General features: G+C 39.4%; 1 protein-coding gene across 2 annotated transcripts in view; it reads right to left on the reverse strand.

Moving 5' to 3' along the window:
* Positions 1-1,924: 1,924 nt before the first annotated feature.
* The window catches only part of pde10a (phosphodiesterase 10A), a 45,201-nt gene continuing 27,155 nt past the window's right edge, over positions 1,925-19,970 (reverse strand). Inside the window, exons 3-22 of one of the 2 annotated variants that reach the window (XM_079473593.1) lie at positions 18,942-18,970; positions 17,783-17,903; positions 16,500-16,549; positions 15,832-15,972; positions 15,360-15,515; positions 13,488-13,538; positions 12,824-12,882; positions 11,595-11,646; positions 10,567-10,709; positions 10,023-10,115; positions 9,224-9,410; positions 8,446-8,588; positions 8,126-8,209; positions 7,656-7,806; positions 7,422-7,577; positions 7,032-7,204; positions 6,835-6,946; positions 6,683-6,763; positions 6,248-6,336; positions 1,925-5,101 (exon numbers count right to left, since the gene is read on the reverse strand). In XM_079473593.1, coding sequence (XP_079329719.1) covers positions 4,981-5,101; positions 6,248-6,336; positions 6,683-6,763; positions 6,835-6,946; positions 7,032-7,204; positions 7,422-7,577; positions 7,656-7,806; positions 8,126-8,209; positions 8,446-8,588; positions 9,224-9,410; positions 10,023-10,115; positions 10,567-10,709; positions 11,595-11,646; positions 12,824-12,882; positions 13,488-13,538; positions 15,360-15,515; positions 15,832-15,972; positions 16,500-16,549; positions 17,783-17,903; positions 18,942-18,970 — 2,192 coding nt within the window. In that variant the 3' untranslated portion in view covers positions 1,925-4,980. Of the gene's footprint in view, positions 5,102-6,247; positions 6,337-6,682; positions 6,764-6,834; positions 6,947-7,031; positions 7,205-7,421; positions 7,578-7,655; positions 7,807-8,125; positions 8,210-8,445; positions 8,589-9,223; positions 9,411-10,022; positions 10,116-10,566; positions 10,710-11,594; positions 11,647-12,823; positions 12,883-13,487; positions 13,539-15,359; positions 15,516-15,831; positions 15,973-16,499; positions 16,550-17,782; positions 17,907-18,941; positions 18,971-19,970 lie in introns of both variants that reach the window. The other variant, XM_079473592.1, reaches the window with a different exon arrangement.

A 19,970-nucleotide genomic window follows, 5' to 3' on the forward strand; every position in this document is an offset into this window, starting at 1 on the left:
AGTTTCTTCATTTCAAATCACTTTACAGAGATTTTCTCAGTTACAAATCTTTGTAGTGGTTTATAAAAATAAATTAGGCAAAAACGTCTACAGATGTGAATGTAAACCCACTAGTTTGTAAGGCGTTTCAAAGGGTCACTTTCCCTTATTTGATCAGTTTGTGGCCAAGGCCCATTTCATTTACAAAACTGTTGAAGGGGGACATGTGACTGAAGGGTCTTTGCCTCGGTAAGTTAGTCTTCAAAAAATCTGCTATGGGAATCATTTCTGTGGTTGACGTCTGATCAGTGAAAGATGGGTTAACACTTATTAAACTTACATCAAAGCATCACAGCAATTTTAGAAGAAGAGGATATTATCAAGTATTTTTCACTTCTTTACATGCTAACCAACTGGCCTACATTCTGCAGGAGGTGCTTGTCCGGGGCGGTTCTAAGGTGAGTGGATATCCGGGGTTTAGCCAAGAGACCTCCACATACGTGTTCGCCGTAGCAAACCAGGTCTCACAAATTTGTCTTCTGAATTAGAAGTTGCAGAAAAATAAACTGGCATTTGCTATATACATTGGCAAATATTTATGCATAGCACATATTTAGACGAATTGAGATTTGAATCGCAACCACAAATAGCCATCTACAACCTCTCAAATCTGTCACTGCATTTTCAAATCTTCCCGCCTTGACTTTTGATACTATTTCGCGAGAAACCCGTTGCAAGCGTAGCGTACTTGTGCACTTGAAAGGTCAGATGCGTGTTAACAACAGTGTTTGCCAAAACTCCTGTCTTACAGACAACACGTGCTGCAGAGATAAATCAGTGAGGAGCAGTTTCATGTGTGTCACTTTCATCCAAAACACCAATGGAAAATACAAATCTTGTAAATGTGGTTGTGTATGCAGAGCGGTTGTGGAGGGTCACTGGTCTCCGATGGATTCCGTCTGGAATTGTGAGTTCATACAATGCAGGTCAATGAGGTCCAATATTGTTAACGTACTAACCTTCTTCAAAATATCTTGTTTTGTAAAGAATGTACAGGTTTGGACTAACCTACGGGTTTTGAATGACACAACTAAACCTTTAAAAGTATTTTGCTCATGTACGTTTGAAATGATTTTGGCAAATTACAATATAAGGTCACACTTTAGAATATGGACCACTATCAACTTTGACTTTTGCCTCATTACTAAGATAGTTTTAGGTTTAGGTATTGGTAGGGTAACAGGTTGTAGAAGGTAATGCAAAATAAGGTGTAAATATGTGCTTTAAACATACTGATATGTGCTTTAAACAAACTAATATGCATTTTAAGAAGCAAGCAGTCAATAATTTGTGTTCCTTCATATAAAGTGTAACCACATAGAATTGTGCAAACATATTATTTTTCTAATAAGAAAAGAAAAATGAATGGACTTATATTTTCTTAAATATACGACTTGGTCTAATGCTTTAACATCCTTTAAAATAGGGTGATACCAGTAAAGTTAATAAACAAATACAATATTGTTTGTTAACGCTCTAATATAAAAAATAGACTTAATGAGTGAATCAAAAAGATGAGTTACTGACCAATAGAGGGCGACAGACAAACGGGATTTAACAGGAGTTTGCGTGCAGTGCTGTGCTGTGCATGGATCAGTAGTTCTACAGAAGTATATTATAATAATCTACAGAAACTACACACAAAACATATTTTGGCACACTCAGAATAATTAAAGTAAAATGAAAATAAACAAATAAAAGCTTGCAATTATGAGTTAAAGAGCAAGTACATAAACAAACAGTGTTAAAAATGTCTGCAACTTACCATGAGTAGGTAGAATAATGAGAAGTTGAGATGATTTCACTGTAGTCAAACCGTGAATCTTGTGTTTAACGTGTTTTAAGACTTTCCATCATGTAAAACATGCATAACATCACACATCTTAGATTTGTCAGAAATCTTTATTAAAGTAATTACTGCTCATACATTAAGAGTTGAGACATTTATCTCGGGCAACAGTATGCAGTGGCTCTAAATTACCATTCGCTTTATTCCACAATGTACAATTTGTTCTGTACAAAACCAAAATGCTAAACCTTTTGTATAAAAAATATAAGTTAATTAAAATCTAACTCTAATTAACAAAATAACAATGGAAATAATCAATAACTGTGGCAATAACAATATAACAGGAGCAATAATATTAATAATAATCTCTAAACATAGTGCATATGAGGGGAAAGACGACTGGTTGGATGATGCCGGACACCGACTCTGTGGGTGAAGTTGATAGTTTTAGTCCAGAGCGAACACACACACACACGCTCACACGCGCACACACACACACACAGTCAGAAAGTGCATGACTGCCTAAGATAGCACCATTAGAATGTAGCTTACATATATCTCCACATACACACAGCGCATGTGGCATGCTCACGCAACAATTGGAAGCCATTAATAAGACTCCCATATCTCACGGTGCACACCTTTGGTACACTTAAAAAACTAGCAGGCATCTCGAAGCAGTTTGTGACAGTATTGATTACATTCACTCATCAGTCCTGCAGTATATATACAGAAAGGCCATCATCAGTCAGAGCTCGGTCATTGTCCACAGGGACTGCGTGGAACTCCAACAGGTCCAAACAAAAATAGCAGGTTATTTAAAACAAAGGAATTATATATGAAACTGCAACTTGAAATTCATCCCTGATCTGAAGCCACACACATGGTATGATCTTGATGGAATACATCATACTGTCCAAAGTGTGCAGTTGTCAGCGTCAGATACGTTTTTCATTGACCCTTTGCTAAGCCCCGCCCACACTATACAGAACGTGCCGTAGGAATAAATTGGAGAATTTCTTGAAAAGCACAAGCAGCCGAGGACAGTCAATGTCATCTTATTCTTACCTGCTGTCTAAACGACCTTCATTCAGAAGCAAAGGTGGGGAAGATCATTCATTTAAAGCTTTGGAAGAGGCTCACAATAACTGCCCAACAGTCTTTTTCGATTTTGGATGCTTTCTTCAATTTGTTACAGTATATAAAACTACAAAGACACGCAGGATGTTCACAAACTTGCATTAAAAAAAATGCTCAATCTTGTACGACACAACAGGCGGGTGACAACAGTTGCTAAGGCTGCTTGGTTAGGAGTGTATTTTATATGCGGCTTAACAAAAGAGTCGATTATTTGCTACATAATTGAAGTCATTCAGACAGGCAGTGTATTTTGACCAATGTTTATACGCATCTCATGTGATAAACAAGTGTTATCATTATTAATGAATTTACAGTCGAGACAGCGAGGAGTTTGAAACCGTTTCAAGTTGATTTGTCGTACAAAATATAATAACCAATTGTTTCTTAATTTCCTTTTACGACGATATCACATTTGCGTCATCAAGTACTGATCTGTTTTGTGTGCAACTACTTTTATTACATGGTTAGTCGTTTAATTGTATTCGAAAAATGCATACATGCTAAAATAACGGCTGGTATTATCACTGGTGTGGTATTGTTTAAAATGTTTACTATGCATTTCATTGACAATCCTTTTAAGGGTCTTGTTAATCTTCCTCTAGGGTCCACTAATGATGTTATTTGTGTAAATTTACAGTTCTCGACCTTTCTCTGACATTGGGAATTAAACAGGCTGTTGTATTCTGATGATATCTACAGCCTCTTTTCAACTTTTCTAAACACTTAATGGATATCATCGACATGTAAATGTTTCGTCAGGCTTGCATGTATTCAAATCCGTTCATTTGACGTCAAAGCTGAGGATGTTGCTGTGTCGTATTTACATCTTAATTTCAATAAACGCTCTTTTTAGTAGGACGTTTGCAAAGTTACAACTATGTTTTTCGAGCTACATCAAATCTCGCAAGATGAAGGGACGTTTATTGCTCATGATATGAACCGTTTAAAGGGACAGTTCACCCCAAACATGAAAATTCTGTCGTAATTTATTCTCCTCGAGACATTTTAAACCTTAATGGCTTTCTTTCTTCTGCAGAACACGAAAGAGGATATTCTGAAGCATGTTGTTAACAGAAAACTATTGCATTGGTTTTGTGTCCACACATCAGAAGTGAATGGGGACCAACGTTTTTTCTTCAAAATATCTTCTTTTGTGTTCTGCAGAAGAAAGAAAGGCAGACTAATTAGAATTTTCAAGAGGGCGAGTAAATGATGACAGAATTGGGTTAACTATCCCTTTAAGGTCACATACGAGTAAAAAGAAAACAGGGTAAGCTGACTCTCATATCTGGTTGGAAGATGCTGCAGATGGGCCGTGAGTCGTGACTCGCGTGTGACTCCAGCGAGGTTCAGGATGACGTAATTCGTGCCATCACAAAAGCTCTTTGCTTTGGATGGATGTGCTGCAGGGGGTCTCTTGTTTTCAACTCCACACAGAATAGGCTGTATTTCTTCATTCAAGTACTGCAAAACATTTTCACTCAAAGTGTCATAGAAAACATCCATCCGTCAGACCACGAGAGCGACGGAGTTCCCGTGCCTCGTGCTCCTTACACTTGACTCCACGTTCCTTCTGTCTTTCGGCCAAAAATATCATGGCTCAGCGTACAACTTTTTCAGCACAGCAGGATCAAAGGTACTGTTTGAAACTAGAGTCGCCCGACTGGATCATGGTTCATATTTTAAGGCTTCTTCAAATGCAAGACCAAAGAAACTCATCAAAAAGAAAAAGAATCATCTAAATTGAAAGATGCAAAAGCGGCCTCCTACGCGAAAGCGTTCTGTTTTCCACGCAGGGTGGATTTGAGTCCCAGCCAGCCCTGATGTCTTCAGAGCGTTCACCTCCCTCACCCACTGAGGTAACATTATGTGTTTGTTAATCTTTCACAATATATCCGTCCTCGCCTGCCCCCTTCACTTCCTCGCGTCTCTACAGGAAGTGGGACTGTTCACAGGAAGTTCAATGTGTCTGGCAGGCTGTAGGTGCTGCTGTGGGGCACAAACACACACATTCAGTTGTCCACTTTGACCGGTCCACTGTCCGAGGTCTCGCTCAGTTCAGCTTCTTCGGCGGAAGCCCACGCAGAGGCGTCCTCTCCTCGCACAATTCGTTCCCACTGAGAAAGATTTTCCCTGCAGACATAATCACAACTCTGGTTTATATCAGGTGTACGCACTCACACACGCAGCTATAGACGTTTCCAGAAAACACAAAAATGTAGTTGATTGGTAACTTCAGCACTACAGAGACCACACTGTCAGGACGATCTGACTGCAGGGTCAGCCCTTTTTGTCCCGTTTATGTAACGCACAAGCTAATACGAGAGGGTGAAAATGACGGTCCCTTTCAATTAGAGGAGCTCATGTCATTTATGGGTCCCTCACTGATCTCACAATGACCAGGGCTCCTGTAGGTCTGGGCCCGCTGCCCACAGATTCCAGTGTGAAAACCTGGTGCTGACGCAGTGCTTTTCAAACAGTGCCATCATCTGTGTTTGCATTCCAAATAGTTCAAGGTCACAAAGGCCGGGGAGGTCTCCATCGGTTTAGGAGCATTGAGGGCGTTGTAACACATGGAACCCTCGCCATATCAGAATAGCCACAAAGGTTACATAATAAAAGCTTGCGATGTGGACAAATCAGTGCAATTTAGTCGTGTTCTGAATGTCTGGATGGGGAACAATAGCATTGCATGTCTAGACTTACAGTATTAAAGTTAAAATGATGCATAGATTCTGTTGCCGCAAACTAGACAATCGTTTTTTGGAACTTCTATTGAAACAGAAAATGAGGTCATCGTGGGAGAAAGACATGAAGCCTCGTGTGTTAATCGATGGTTAAATGGTTGTTTCAAGGTTTTATTTTAAATGTACTAACATTTGTATGAAAATTATATGAATAAACTGTGAGAGTTCATTTAATCTTTTTTAACACTGGTCATTTTGCTGTGCTGGATTCATGAAGTACTTATTGTTATTTGACATATGGGTCATTCTGTATCAAACTTCCCGAGCCAAAATGTTCCCAGGAAAGACACAAGAAAGGCAAAATATTAAACGGAATAGTTTTCCACCAATCTGCTGAGCGGGGGTCAACACTTTCACCTGAGATTTGGAGCTGAATTACAGGGGGCCTCTTATGGGCCAATCGGCCACAGTGCTTTCTTAATATAAACAACTCGTATTAGTCGATCACTAGAAATGACATGATATACTACGGAACAAAACACTGATGCAGTTAACCACTGCTTGTCTTGAGTATTGCGAGTATGGGACCGACCTGCAGGCTGTAAGCAGAGGATTGGAGGGAGGAAACAGCTCCGATAGGGTCGTATAACAGGGAATCGCTACAGCATTGTAAAACCCCACCTGAAAACATCAGCACAAACATAACTTGCTCTACCAAAACCTAGTGAGCATCCTACATAGGCAACATGTTTAGGTATGTTCTCAATGCAAAGCTTTTTGTCTATTCACATAGACAGCAAAATGATCCTACAAGATATGCCATTTATCAACTTTTGTGGATGAAGCAAAACTAAAAATGCACGGCAAGAAGAATATTGCACTCACATATGACACACTTCAACAAGATATTTAATAAAAGCAAACAAAAAGAATGCATAATAAACACATATAATTCTAGATACTGATAACTGTTGGGTTCAGATGTGTTGATGAAAGAGATCGGTCATGACAGAGAGTTCTCATTTACCTGTCCCTGGGGAACCTCATCTTTTTTGTCTCTGTCCATCATAGGGATGGGCTGTATTCCAATCTTCTTCATCTCATCCCCCTGCCACAAACAAACACTTTCACTGTCTCATCATTTCGTTTAAAAGGATCCAGGCTAATGTTTCCACTTACCTCGGTCCAAAACTCAGCATAGATGTCATTGGCTGTGAGTCGTGTGACGGGCCAAAGTTTGGTAACGGAGCAAAGGTCACACCCGGTCATCATCAGACCAATCACACGGTCCCTGTGAAGAAAAAAGATCTTAGGAAGTTCTGCGTGAGTCATGCGCTATCGGGAAAGTGAGAAGACGGAAGAGAAGGTCTTCGGACCTGTGGGCTCGGTTGTTCAGGTCCAGCGCCCCTGTGGCCAGCAGCTCGGCCAGTTGCTTGCGATTGCCGAAGTACAGAGCCAGGTCCGTAGCGATGATGGCCTTCCTGATGATCTCCAGAACCTGCTCATACTCACTGGAAGTCAGGTTGGAGAAAATATTGTGCCCTTCCAGCTATGGGAAAAAAGAGATCAATAAAAAAGCAAAAGCTCCACTTATGGGGCATAGGCTGTGCTGGACACCTGTAGCAAAGCTGAAGGCTCATCCAACCGATCACTGGAGCTCAACTCGCACTAAGAGACAATGTTAAGGTTTCTGCATGTTCCTAATAGATTCATAGTACAGAAGTTATTCAGACCTCTCAGCACTTGTACAGCTACGTGAGCTTTACCTGCAGGATGGACACAGTCTGGGAGAAATGATGCTGTTCCATAGTGGACGTGGAATACAGGGCAGCCAGCGGATGATCGAACTTCTGCAGATAACTGTTACTGTAGCCGCGGTGGTCCAGGTCGTGGCATAAGCAGGCGATCAGCAAACCTTTCCTCTGATAGACATAGACAAACAGAAGAATGTGGTAACGCGGCTGGCAAGGAACCCCAGATCTTCAGGAAGAGCCGCTGACCTCAAGTTCAGTGAAGATCCCCGAGGTCTTCTGAAGGATGGCATACATACAGTGTGCTACCGTCAAAGCGTGTTTCCAGTTGTGATATGGCACTCGTCTGTAATTCTTCCGCACTGACATAGTGAAGCGGCACAGTTTCTCCAGCTCAAAGCTTTGACACAGATAAGATTCAAGAGATAAATGAATCATTACTGAATGATTGCATTGCATAAACTCAAGTGACACCCATTATTATATTTATTTTGTAAAATTCTCAGTTGTTGTAAAATTCTCAGAACAAATTCTCCATCATGAGCAAGTTTTTTGATTTGATAACTATCAGTGAACCTGTATTTTTAAGATAAAGCGGCCGTGGAGGCGAACATGTTTGATATGAATTACTGAAAATGATGGCCAACACGGTCATTTTTAGTGTTAGTATTATTATTTTTCCTCATATCACACAATTTCTTGTTGTAACACACTTTTACCTGCTTTTCCCGCATGAATTGTGAACCATGTACACAAAGATCGCAGGCCAGAGCTCCTCAAAAGGTGCGATGTCGAAGTGAAACCTGAAAACAAAATATGACAACATTCGTTTGCAATTCAAATCTGCATTGCTTCGAAACTTTATTTAGAAGTGCTGAATACGTCCTGATCAGACCTGCGATAAGATAAAAAACATGCAATAGAAAACATTACATAATACGAATCCTTATGAAACAATACCACCATCAGTGGTTTTATTTTAGCTGCTACTGGTAAGTTTGATGAAGGTACGTGTCGATGTATAAGAGGATAAACTCACAGTTCAATCTCTTTGTATACAGGTGAAGGAAGAGAGAGCTGTGTGAGAGTCTTCCACTCCTCTGACGTGCAGATACTGTGGTAAGAAAGCTTTTCCATTGTCACCCGGTAAATACACTCCGAATGTCTTATCCGGTGATACATCTATAAACAAACACACACCGCAAATGCAAAATATTTATGCAAAATATCATGTCACCTTGGTAAATAATCCATGCAACATCCTTTTGGTAGTTGAAAGAAAAAATGAGAGAAATTAACATATGAATCAGCTATTTATAGGTCTGTGTTTTACAGAAAATGAAAACTGGAGAAACAGGTGAAAATAACAGTAAAGATGCTAATGGTTTTTTTTCCTCCTCCAATGGAGTTTTGGGTTCCTCGCCACCGTCTGCATACTGTTTTACACTGTTTGGCTGGCCGGGGGGGCTGCTTGAATTTAATAGTCTTATTTCATTAACACTGCATATAGGAATTTATAGTCTGTCTGATGTTTGACCTGTGTTTTGAATTGCATAACCTTATATGTTTCGCTTAAAGTCAATATGTTTTCTTGTACAGCTGCTTTGTAACAATGAAAATTGTAAAAAGCGCTATATAAATAAAGCTGACTGTGTGAAGTTTTGCTTACGGGTTGGCAGTCACAAACCATTTAATCATTCATATTCTCTCTAATTCAGGGGAATGAAGATGCACCGAAGTTTGAGAACTGTGTAATATTCATGAATAAATCTAAGCATCGACTGATCTGGTATTGTCTACAGTTTGAGCACACTTACATTTGCACAGTGTAAGGCCAAAGCACAAAAGACAGCAAACATCTTAAAGTTGTTCTCATCGGTTTTCGTGAAGGCACTTCCTCCCAGCTTATTCACCATCTGTACGACACCGATCACACTCCCGTGGCTCACTATGGGCATGCACAGGATGTTTCGTGTCGTGTAGCCAGTGTAGAGATCAACTTCTCTGTGGAAAAGCGGAACAGACAACAGACAAACACAGAAAACACACATAGTGCTTGTATATGATTGAGTTAAACACACCTATCACAAACCAAACACATCTGCCAGTGAGTCTCACAAGAACATAATTCACACCAAAACCAACGAAAGATCTTTGGACTGTTTCTTTCTTTTGTATTGTCCTGTACATCTTTTGATTTCAGGGTGAAAATATGGCTGTGAACGAGAGATAGTTTGTGTTGCATAGTGCAGAGCAAGTTGATCATGTGATGCAGTACAAAACTGTGTATACACTACTTCAATCAGTCATCGTGCTATTTATTATCAGTGCTAATAGGAACACCACACAACATGGCCATTTCTATCCATCAGCATTCATCTTATCCTCTGCAGTGTCGTGGGAGGGCTGGAGTCTATCCCAGAATCCCCGGCTGCAGGAAGGGTACAGATGGACTGTCCAGCACAAAATTGTACTGTCTGTTAGTCCAACCAATGCCAGTTTATAAATGATTTTAAAAACGCTAATTTATCAATGTGGTGGTGTTTTGTTGAGCCGAACACTTTACCTGTAAATAAATCTTGGGTGTTATAGATTGTATATGAAAATCTTTGATACCTGTTAAAACGAGGGTCTGCATAGGCATCTGGAATATTCAAAACTTCTCCCGTTCTTGCCACCTGACCTGCTATTCCTTTCTCTATGGAAAACCTGTGGACGGCGGTTAAAGGTTATTGAACTGTGCTCCGGGGGCGTCAAACATTTATTTTATTAACCCTCGATCAAGTTCAAGTTCGGTTTATTTATCAAGCACATTGAACCTCCTCAACACATGCTGTCAGACTGTCTAGATGGGGGCCTCCGGAATGTTCTAACAATTTTTGCGAAACAAAAGACAGCAAAGGTTGTAAAGTTCTAATGAAGATTATTGCAGTTTAATTTCTACAAACAATATGCTGTCTTTAGAAAATCACACGTACTATTTGTCTATCATTTTAAATGATTCTTTTCCAAAAAATGGATGGCATATTTGGGGATCCTTGGCATGGTTATAATATGAGTCGGATAAAAGCCAGTCGGTGTCCGGTCTGGCTTTTTATAAATGGTTGGAAGTGGTAAAGGGTGTCTGATCAAGCGATGTTCGATTCAACTGTATGCTGACCTAATTTCTTTGGTTTTCCTAAAGACAGGTTTCCCTTCGTTCTCCTCGCCGATATCAAACAGGTCAGAATACAGCTCTTTGTTATTATGATCCACCTGGAAGAGCGCACATCTGTCCGCATTAACCAGGTCTTTTGCATATATCTGAAACACAAGACAGCACTTTTTCACAACACGATACAACACTTTATTAGATGAACAACACTATACAAGTGGCACATTTATATACAGACGCACACAGATATCAAAGGTAATTGGTTGCACGTTGAATCGACGTTAAATTGGTTATTCTAAACGTTGACTCAACATTGCTATTTGAGTATCCACTGAGCCAATTATTTTGACCATATTTGGCCATTTCGAGGATTTGGACAATAGACAAACATTGTTCCACTTTGTGTAGTAAATGACAGCTTTCTCAAAAGGTCTTTCTTGTTTTGAAATCGTTTATTGTGCAAATAAGTGTAATAAAAAAAACTAGTGACATAACTAGTCACTTTGGATCTTTATTTTGAAATGCTTATTCAAGCACAATTACATGAATGTTCCCTATATTATTTGAAAATGAATGGGTTGCAGCATATACAGCTTTTTAATGCATCCAACATAGACGCCAGACTAGAAACTCTTCAGCTACGTGATTTGGAAGTTCTGCACTCATCACTCAAAATCAGACATTCAGTCTGTCCTCTTCCTGACCTGCTTACATCACTTCCTGTGCTGCTATGCTCAACAGGAAAGAGGTGACACTGATACACAGAGTGTGTGAATATTTGCGTTTGTGTGAGACCTCGAGAACCAAACATGTGCACAAGTGAGCGGGAGATCATTTAACAACAAGCCCAAGGCTGCGGGGTCGAGGAACGTCTAGCGGGGGTTATCACAGAACATGGCAAACAAATAAGAGAAGGCCTTTCATTGCTCAAATTTCCTCGGCGTTGATGGCGACACAGATGAGCGACAGAAGAACAGCATGTTTGTGCTCATGAGCGAGCATGTGACGTTGCTGAGAAATGGAAACATACTCACCATGATATGTTCAAGTAGAGAATCTATTGCCACTATGTTGTCAAAGTACGTTCTGTAAGAAATGAAAAACATCTGTCATACTAAACGTCTAGACAAATATGTTCTTAAAAATGTTTATCAAATATTTCATCCTAATAAATTTCACATTTTTGTTTTTTACCACCGTTGCCGAACAGCTTTTGCGATATGAATGGATGTCCTTTAAAGCACGACTTTATGCACGTATTCTGTATATCTGAGACCACATGTAAACATAACTCAGACATGCACAGTAATCGTCAATTAAAAAATAAATAATGGATTCATATTTCTATAAAAGAGTGATTCACTTTAGAGAGATATTTGTTCATTTTTTAGCTTCTATATTTGACCAAATTTCACAGAGTAATGCAAATCCAAATGTGTTACGGATGTTTTAAACAAGACACATCCACCTTAACAGTGTTTAATTTATTAAGGACAGTTTATTGCCATTGCACTAAATGTTATTAGCTTTTTATAAGAAAGATATTTCAAGAATATAAAGAAGACAATGGCCATATATACTGTACACTACCGTTCAAAGTCACTTACTCACTTAGAAAAAGAGTAAACTCATCAAACTACAAATGTAATATCTATAGGAATTATGTTGAGAGAAAAACCAAAAATGTAATATAGTTATAATTTTTTTTCTTGGAATTTTTTTTTTGGCAGAGTTATATTTTGTCTCTATCAAAATAATTATAAAAAATGCAGCATACTCTCAGACTGAAAATGTGTTAAGAAACATTTCAATCAAGTGCAGAGATTGTGACAATATTTCGCTCACCGATAAACCATTACGTTACTTTATTTCCAACATACAACATATAGCTGCCATTGTTGTGAAATAGAACATTTTTAAAAAACACACACAAAAGACAATGAACACCTTTATTATTACAGGCCATAATAAAAAAACGCTTTGTAAAGAACAACTAGACCAAAACACATGAAATTTCAATCTTTACATTTTATAAAATACAGTAAGAAACTTAAACTTGGACAAAGTAACTGCATCTCAATTCGCAGGCTTCAGGCCTTAGTGAGCGACGTTGAGCGTATTGGGCGAATTTTCAGAAAGGCGCTCTCTGCTCCCCAAGAAATATTAATGCACCGCTCCCCGCAACACTTTCGTTCACATGCTCTGATCAAGTGACCCTCAACATTATGTACTGTAAGGTAGTGTACATTAGACATAGACTCACTTTGACACATCTAGAAGAAAATCATTGAGTTCTGTCTGTTTGGCAAGACCTCTGCAGACCTGAGAAAAGGAACAGAAAGTTTGAGTAAGACCGTCCACTTTCACAATGCAGCTAAAAACAACAAATGATCGTCACTTCTGTTAATCCAATGTTGTACACAATGAGTTTGCTTATTCATGAGAAAGGCGATCACATTCTACAACCACACTTTACTTCTGTAAAGTTTTAGGTGATGTCAAACATTCACATTCCATTCACAAACACATTTACTGAACAATCCCTAGTTAACATCAAAAAATCATATATTCTGTGTCATCTATACTCTTTGACAATACGTTCTGATGGTCTGCAAACTCTGCTTTTGGTCCCGCCGAGGGAGTTTCTCCCAGAGAACCCTGTGACGCACAGGTACATCAACCCCAGTGTGTGTCACTCACAGCCGGCGACTGTTCACATGCAAACAAGCCTCCACTGTCATTAATTGCATCTCGTGAGACACAGGTGTGTTGAACGTGTGGTCTGGTTGCTTACACTGGGCCCACCGACAGCCCTGTGATCCATGTACACAGTGGATTACAGGAATCAAAACACAACCAAATCAAACAGCTTATGCAACGCCGACCCCGACCGGCAAGTTTTAACAGTTATTCTCAAATGTGCTCACCTGAACCTGATGTATGGCTACAGACGCCCAGGCCAAATTTGCCGTTGCAACCTGAAACACAGGGTACGGTTAGCCAAAGATGCCGCAAGTGTCCCTTGAGTATTATACCTATGAATGATTATACGAACAATATCATGTTATCTAAATAACCTTGCTTGCAAAGATAGGATTCTACGGAGCCCTTTTAGGGACATTGTAAGAGAAAGGTAAGACAAAAATAGTTTTTAAAGCTTTTGCGTTACCTTGGAAAACGTTTGCGTTCCCCTGAGAAACATTGCGCTCCCACGCAAAACCTGTGCATTCACTCACAAATTTTGTGTTGTCTCGCAAACATATTTGCGTTATCTCGCTAAACATTCTGTGCTTTCGACCAAACACGTCTTGTTGTTCTGCACCGTATATTAATACAATGGAGCGGTTCATAGTAGATTCCCGGACCAATAACTTTAATGTTACACACTGCAGTGTCACCAAATTCACTTAGACATGAATTCTCTCCTGCTGAATTTAAACTGGTTTTAGTTATATTACACTATGTAGCACTGAAGTTAATGACTATTTTTAGTAGCCTAATGATCTTCGGGTAGATGATGCAGATGATCCCTTTGGTCTCGTCTCAGCCGGCTGCTGCCTGAGATCAATAGGAAAATTAAGTTGAAGCTCATTTACGTGACATAGCTCACAAGTTATTGGTCTGGCAATCTGCGACTATAGACCAATGTTTATGTACGAAGCTAGTCTCAAACTCTGCCAGCGGGACCTTAAACATGACGTGTTTGTCCGAACTTGCAAAGTTTTGCAAGATAATGCAAATATCTTTTTAAAGCTCAATGTTTCTCGGGGAACGCAAACGTTTTGAGAAAAATAAAACGCAATTTTCCTCGGGGGGAAAGGAAAAGTTCTGCGAGATAAAATAATATTAGGGAGATTTTAAAAATATTTTTCTCTTCCTTCCCTAAAGGGGCTCCGTAGGTTTCTGTACTTTGGAACATAACGGAATATTCTGGGTTATTTTTTCATTTAAAGAAATGTAATTTAATTTTACTCCATCCTAAAAGTTTGCACACACAAATGAGAAATGTGCTACATTAAATTTCGTAAAAACAATACAAAAAGTGGAACCTGCCCATTATATGTAAAAAGCTTCGTTATAAAAGCTGTATTAGATTTAACCGAACCTAAAAAGTACTGCTTAAATTGTCGAGATCAGATTGAAATGACCACTCGTAAAAAATGTGATTCCATAAGACCCCTAATGCTGTGTTCACACCAGGCGCGAATTAAGCATTTTGCGCCAGTAAATAACATCCAAAGTCAAATGTTATTGCTGAAAATGCGCCTAAAAAATTCACGCGAAGAGCTGATTGACACCCACTGCTTGACTAGTGTGGATGCATGAAGACACCCCCGTCGCGTGATGTTTTTCGTGTCACTAGTTGCTCGCATTTGGTGTGAACACAGCATTACTTTTGCTGTGTATTTTAAATGTTATAAATAGTACTTATTTTATAAAAAGTACCTATTTAAAATTGATTATAAGTAATAATTATTAATACTAATGTTTAACTTAAAAATGATTCACATTTCCGTCTGACTGGCATTTGACTTATCGTCACAAGACTTTCTAAAAGTTTAGCAACATATAGACCAATGTGATTTATGTTGTGATTGCTGGACAGCCAAAGGCATCCGACAGCAAAACACATGCTTACACTGTATGTACATGTCTTCAGATACAACCTGTACAGAGGAAATGCTGATCATGGACTTTGCGTTGAAAATAACTGAAAACATTCCTTGAATAGTCTTGAGGATAAACTACAGCTGGACTAAAAGAACTAAGAGCAGAGGCGTATGGCCCTCCCCGAGTACCTCCTGGTGACTGAGGTTGAAGGGCTCTCTGCCCCGGTGGCGGTGCAGCTCCAGGATGGCGATGAGGTCTCCGATGGCCGTGAGGATGGGTAGACACAAAACAGAATGAACATGGATCCCTGAGTCCTGCCCTGTGCCGTGAGGAAACCTCTCATCCTGCAGGAACCGCATACAGTACACACACAAAACATTTCATGAACACATTAGGGGTCATAGATGGACTTTTAACAAAAATAGATATAGGTGTGACACAGTTGCCACATGGGAAAGTTGCCTCGAGGGGAATGACCCAATAACTATCGGTTTTCGAGTCAAAAGTAAAGAAAGAGATTTGCCTGTGTTTAACATCATTTTAAACCTGCCGCTTTTTATCTTGTGTATGCTTTAGAATACCTTCTAGTGAATGCAATTTTCATTGGAGATGAAATGTGAGGAGGATGTTGGACTGCAGTTAGCTCTGCATGTGGCTCACCCCCATAATGTCCTCTACAAGTAGTGTATTGCGTGTCTTTGCAACGTGAGCAGCGATGGTGGTCCCAAACGTGATGGGACCAGAGGGGATGAGCCCAGGAAACCCCTCTTTTGCCCCCGTCGGAGTGAACAAACACAAACTCTGCCAAAGATAGAAACAACAAAAACAGCATGAGATTTAAGAAAAATTGTCCTGATTGGTCACTTTATTAGTAACTTTAATACATTTCTTTGCACTGTACTTGTATGTGTGTAATGACAATAAATTGAATCAAATAAAATATATGATAGAATAAGGGTTTGCTATATATATATATATATATATATATATATATATATATATATATATATATGTATATGCAGTATATTTGGATTTTATTTGTTGTGTAGCTTTGCGGGTAGGTACATTAAAGAATCAAAAATATAACATTTGGGTCAAGAAGCTGGCTTGTAAAATGAACGATTTAGCACATTCTAGTCAAAGGGTGACAAAATTGATTTATCTTGAATGATTTTTTTAGTCCCAACATAGTCCCGCACAGTTACAGATGTATTATTCCATGGTTTTGATGAGTTTACTATTATTCTAAAATGTGAAAAAAATATAAATAAAGAATGAGTGAGTGATCCAAAACTTTTGACCGGTAGTGTATTTATATAAATACTTACATTGTTGCATTCTCCTAGGAAATAAAGTGCAAATCCATCACCTTTAGTGGCTGTGAAGACAAAAAGATAAATAATATTTCAAAACTTTAGATCAACATGAACAGTCCCATAGCATCCATTGAACTGGACAAAACTGGACCCAGTGTCCACATCTGTTAATGACATCTAAAACATGCCGAACTAATTGATAATACACATGTCTAATGGTTTTAGCAGATATAACACTTTCCTTTGAAGACAATATCAAGCATCCCAAAGGATTAAACGTGAACGCATTAATGCAACAATTTACATCAGTTTTAGTTTAGAGAATACTACATGCACCAGACAACACTACAAAAACAATGGTTACCCTTTATCTTACAGTATTTACCCAACAACATACTGGCAATGGGTTTATGTTAAGATTCAGATTTGGCACAAAGTGATCATAAACTATGTTATGTATTTAATAGTATTAATGTAGTTTAAAGCCGCTTCTGTAAAACATTAAGGACTCCTTCAGCCCATGTCTTTTCTCACAATCCTACAAAAGTCCACCGGGGTATTTGTATGACAGTGTGCAGTGTTTATTGTTAATGTGTGAGGTTCAGAGGACAGGACTGAATGGCCGGGCTTGCCAGAGTCCTGCAGAATGTACAGATGGAGCGTGGGTGGGTGGAAGTGACAGGCTGTCCGCCGCTCGGCCGGCTCGTGCGCGTATACAGGAGTGATGGGGAACACGTTTGGACCTTTTAACCTGGATTACCTACTTACGACTTGACCTAAGCAAACTGTACTAACATCAGAGAGATTGACGGAGGGCTTCATGGAGACAACCTGCAGATGCGATTTAGCTTTTAGCTGCGTGAGCAGACTAACAAACTTAGAACTTGGTTCACCTTCAAAAGCATCAGTTACTACTTAAGACTAAAATCATCATTTAACAAAAAAAGTAGATATTTTTATGAATGTTGTTAACAGCCCCCCATTCACTTGCGTTGGTTACAATAGAACTGGATGGGGGGCTGTGCTGTTCTGTTACCAAACTTTTTTCGAAATGTCTCTTTTGTGTTCTGCAAATAAAGGGTTTGAAATGACAAGAGGGCGTGTAAATGATGACAACATTTTCAATTTAAAGGGGAACTGCTCCTTTAAAAACGCTGAAACAACCAAATGATTAAAAAAGAACTTAGACTACCGCTCATCTGTCGAGTTCTACACGCACATATCTCATGTTCTGTTCACTGATGTGCATTGCATGCTGGGTAATTCGGGCTCTGTGGGTGTGTGTGATGTCTGACCTGTTTTGATGATGTTGCACAACTCATAGAGCAGTAGTTTGTTGTCTCCTCCAGTGTCCAGTCGCTGCTCCATGTAGCTTTTCAGCTCATATACGACGCTCTGCATATTCGTGTCCTGATACTGCTGGACACAAGAGAAACGCACACACACCGTATACTATATCATCTATATTATACAGTCACATGTGCTTTCTCAAGCTGGATATACACACCTGTGACTGCGCATCAGTTTAATATCACATCACAATATAAAATAATACAGCAAGACACCAGACACAAACTCTTCTTTACTTTCTTAGTATCTTCATCTATGTAAATGTATAATATCCACACAATGAAAATTAATCTTGAGACATTTCGTGAATGTTTTATCTGGCGATGGACACTAAATTAGGCAAGCTGAACTGCTGGCCCAAGCATGGATGTCTATTTCTGTCCCCGTGTGAAAGGTCGTAGTGGGCTGGTGGATGAGGGGTGTGTGAGGTGCTCCCCCACGGGAACAGCTCCCTACGCATCCTGTTTATGTAGACGAACTGTGACGTACTAAAGGCGGGTGACGTTCTCAAACCATGTCTCTTTCCAACTTCTTCATCTCGGTCCCAAAAATCGACAGGCCCAAGAGCTTCTGTGATATTAGGCCGTTAAAGCATCTCATGAACAGGTCGTTGCTCTTCTCATATACGGGCTCTCTGTCTTGTAAGTCACGCGTCATAAGGAAGGCGTTCTCATATTTACAGACCGTGTGTGTTGTTGAGAGATTATTAGCAGAAATGTGTTAATGAAGCGTTCTATGAGCACTCGTCCCCTGACAACTGTCCTCACTTTGGGACGCTATGTCTGTTGGCAAGCCCGTTCACAAGTTTGCTAAGCGCTTTTATTAAACAGGTCATTTCAGGCATTTTTAGCATTCATTTTTTCGTTAAAAAAAACATCTTCTTTAGCTGAAGACAAAACTTTAGCTGATGATTTTAATGAAGGGATTCTTTGGAAGGATATACTCAGTACCAGGTGCTACACAAAGCCGAGAATGGCACAAGGTTTGGCAGCTTTTCTATTTCTTATTTCTGCTGGTGTTTAGCAGTAACAATATAAATACGACTTTCTCTAGATTTTCTCACTGTGCCTGGAAGGGTGAACACACAAGTGATGCTTCACTTACCCTGCTGACTTCTTTAGCCGGGGAATCATCTGTCGAAACACAAACGAAAAACACATTCAACTGAATGAAATAACATGCACTATATACAAACTTCAATCTTAAAAATGATCATTTTTTATTCAAAATATCATCTTTGTGTTCAACAAAAAAAATTGAAATTGAAAACTATGGGAATCAATGGGGTCCAAGATCTGTTGGGATATGAGTGTTCTTCCAAATATCTTTCTCTGTGTTCATCAGAACAAAGACATTTATATACATTTGAACTCGAAGGAGAGTAAATGATGACAGAATTTTCATTTTGGGTGATGAATCCCTTTAAACTTGCTTCCGATATATACAGCTATAATTATATGATTTGTATTACTTTTTTAGTATTTACTAAAATTACAAATGTATAATTAGCTTTTTTTGTAAATGTTGGTTAACGCTGTATTTATAATTTAACATTTATCTATATCTTACGATTTCTCTTGATTTAATTTTGATCTACATACGACAAATTGTTTCGCCGCAGGAAACCAAACAGAACTCTCCGGGAATGTCTCTCAATGTTTTCAAGCTTTGTTTTACCCCAAAACGCACAACGAAAGCGCAATTCGCGTGGACTATGCCGAGCTCTTAACATTAGGGATGCACCGATACCGATACCAGTATTGGTATCGGGCCCGATACCAAGCTCATGTACTCGTACTCGTAAAAATTCCCCGATACCAAAGACCGATACCTCACGTGACGTAATTGACAGAACGAGAGAAGTGCACACAGAGACACCTGCCGTAGCAGACACAATGTCATAGAGTGTTCACACCTAAATCGCCCTATTCGTGTGTAGTTGGACTCATTTTGAGTTTACTCGCTTCATTCGCGAGTGAAATTCGTGTCATGGGAGGGCCTTCTGGCAGGCGGCTCCAGTCTTGTTAAGAAATGGCGGACATGGATTTTGTTGAGAGGGTAGCTGCGCATTATGTGCTATGGAAGGCTGAAGATAGACGTAGACTTGTTCGGTGCCGTGTCTGGCTCCATCAG

Source organism: Barbatula barbatula, assembly GCF_947034865.1.
Source record: "Barbatula barbatula genome assembly, chromosome: 14".
In the NCBI taxonomy this organism is placed as follows: Eukaryota; Metazoa; Chordata; class Actinopteri; order Cypriniformes; family Nemacheilidae; genus Barbatula; species Barbatula barbatula.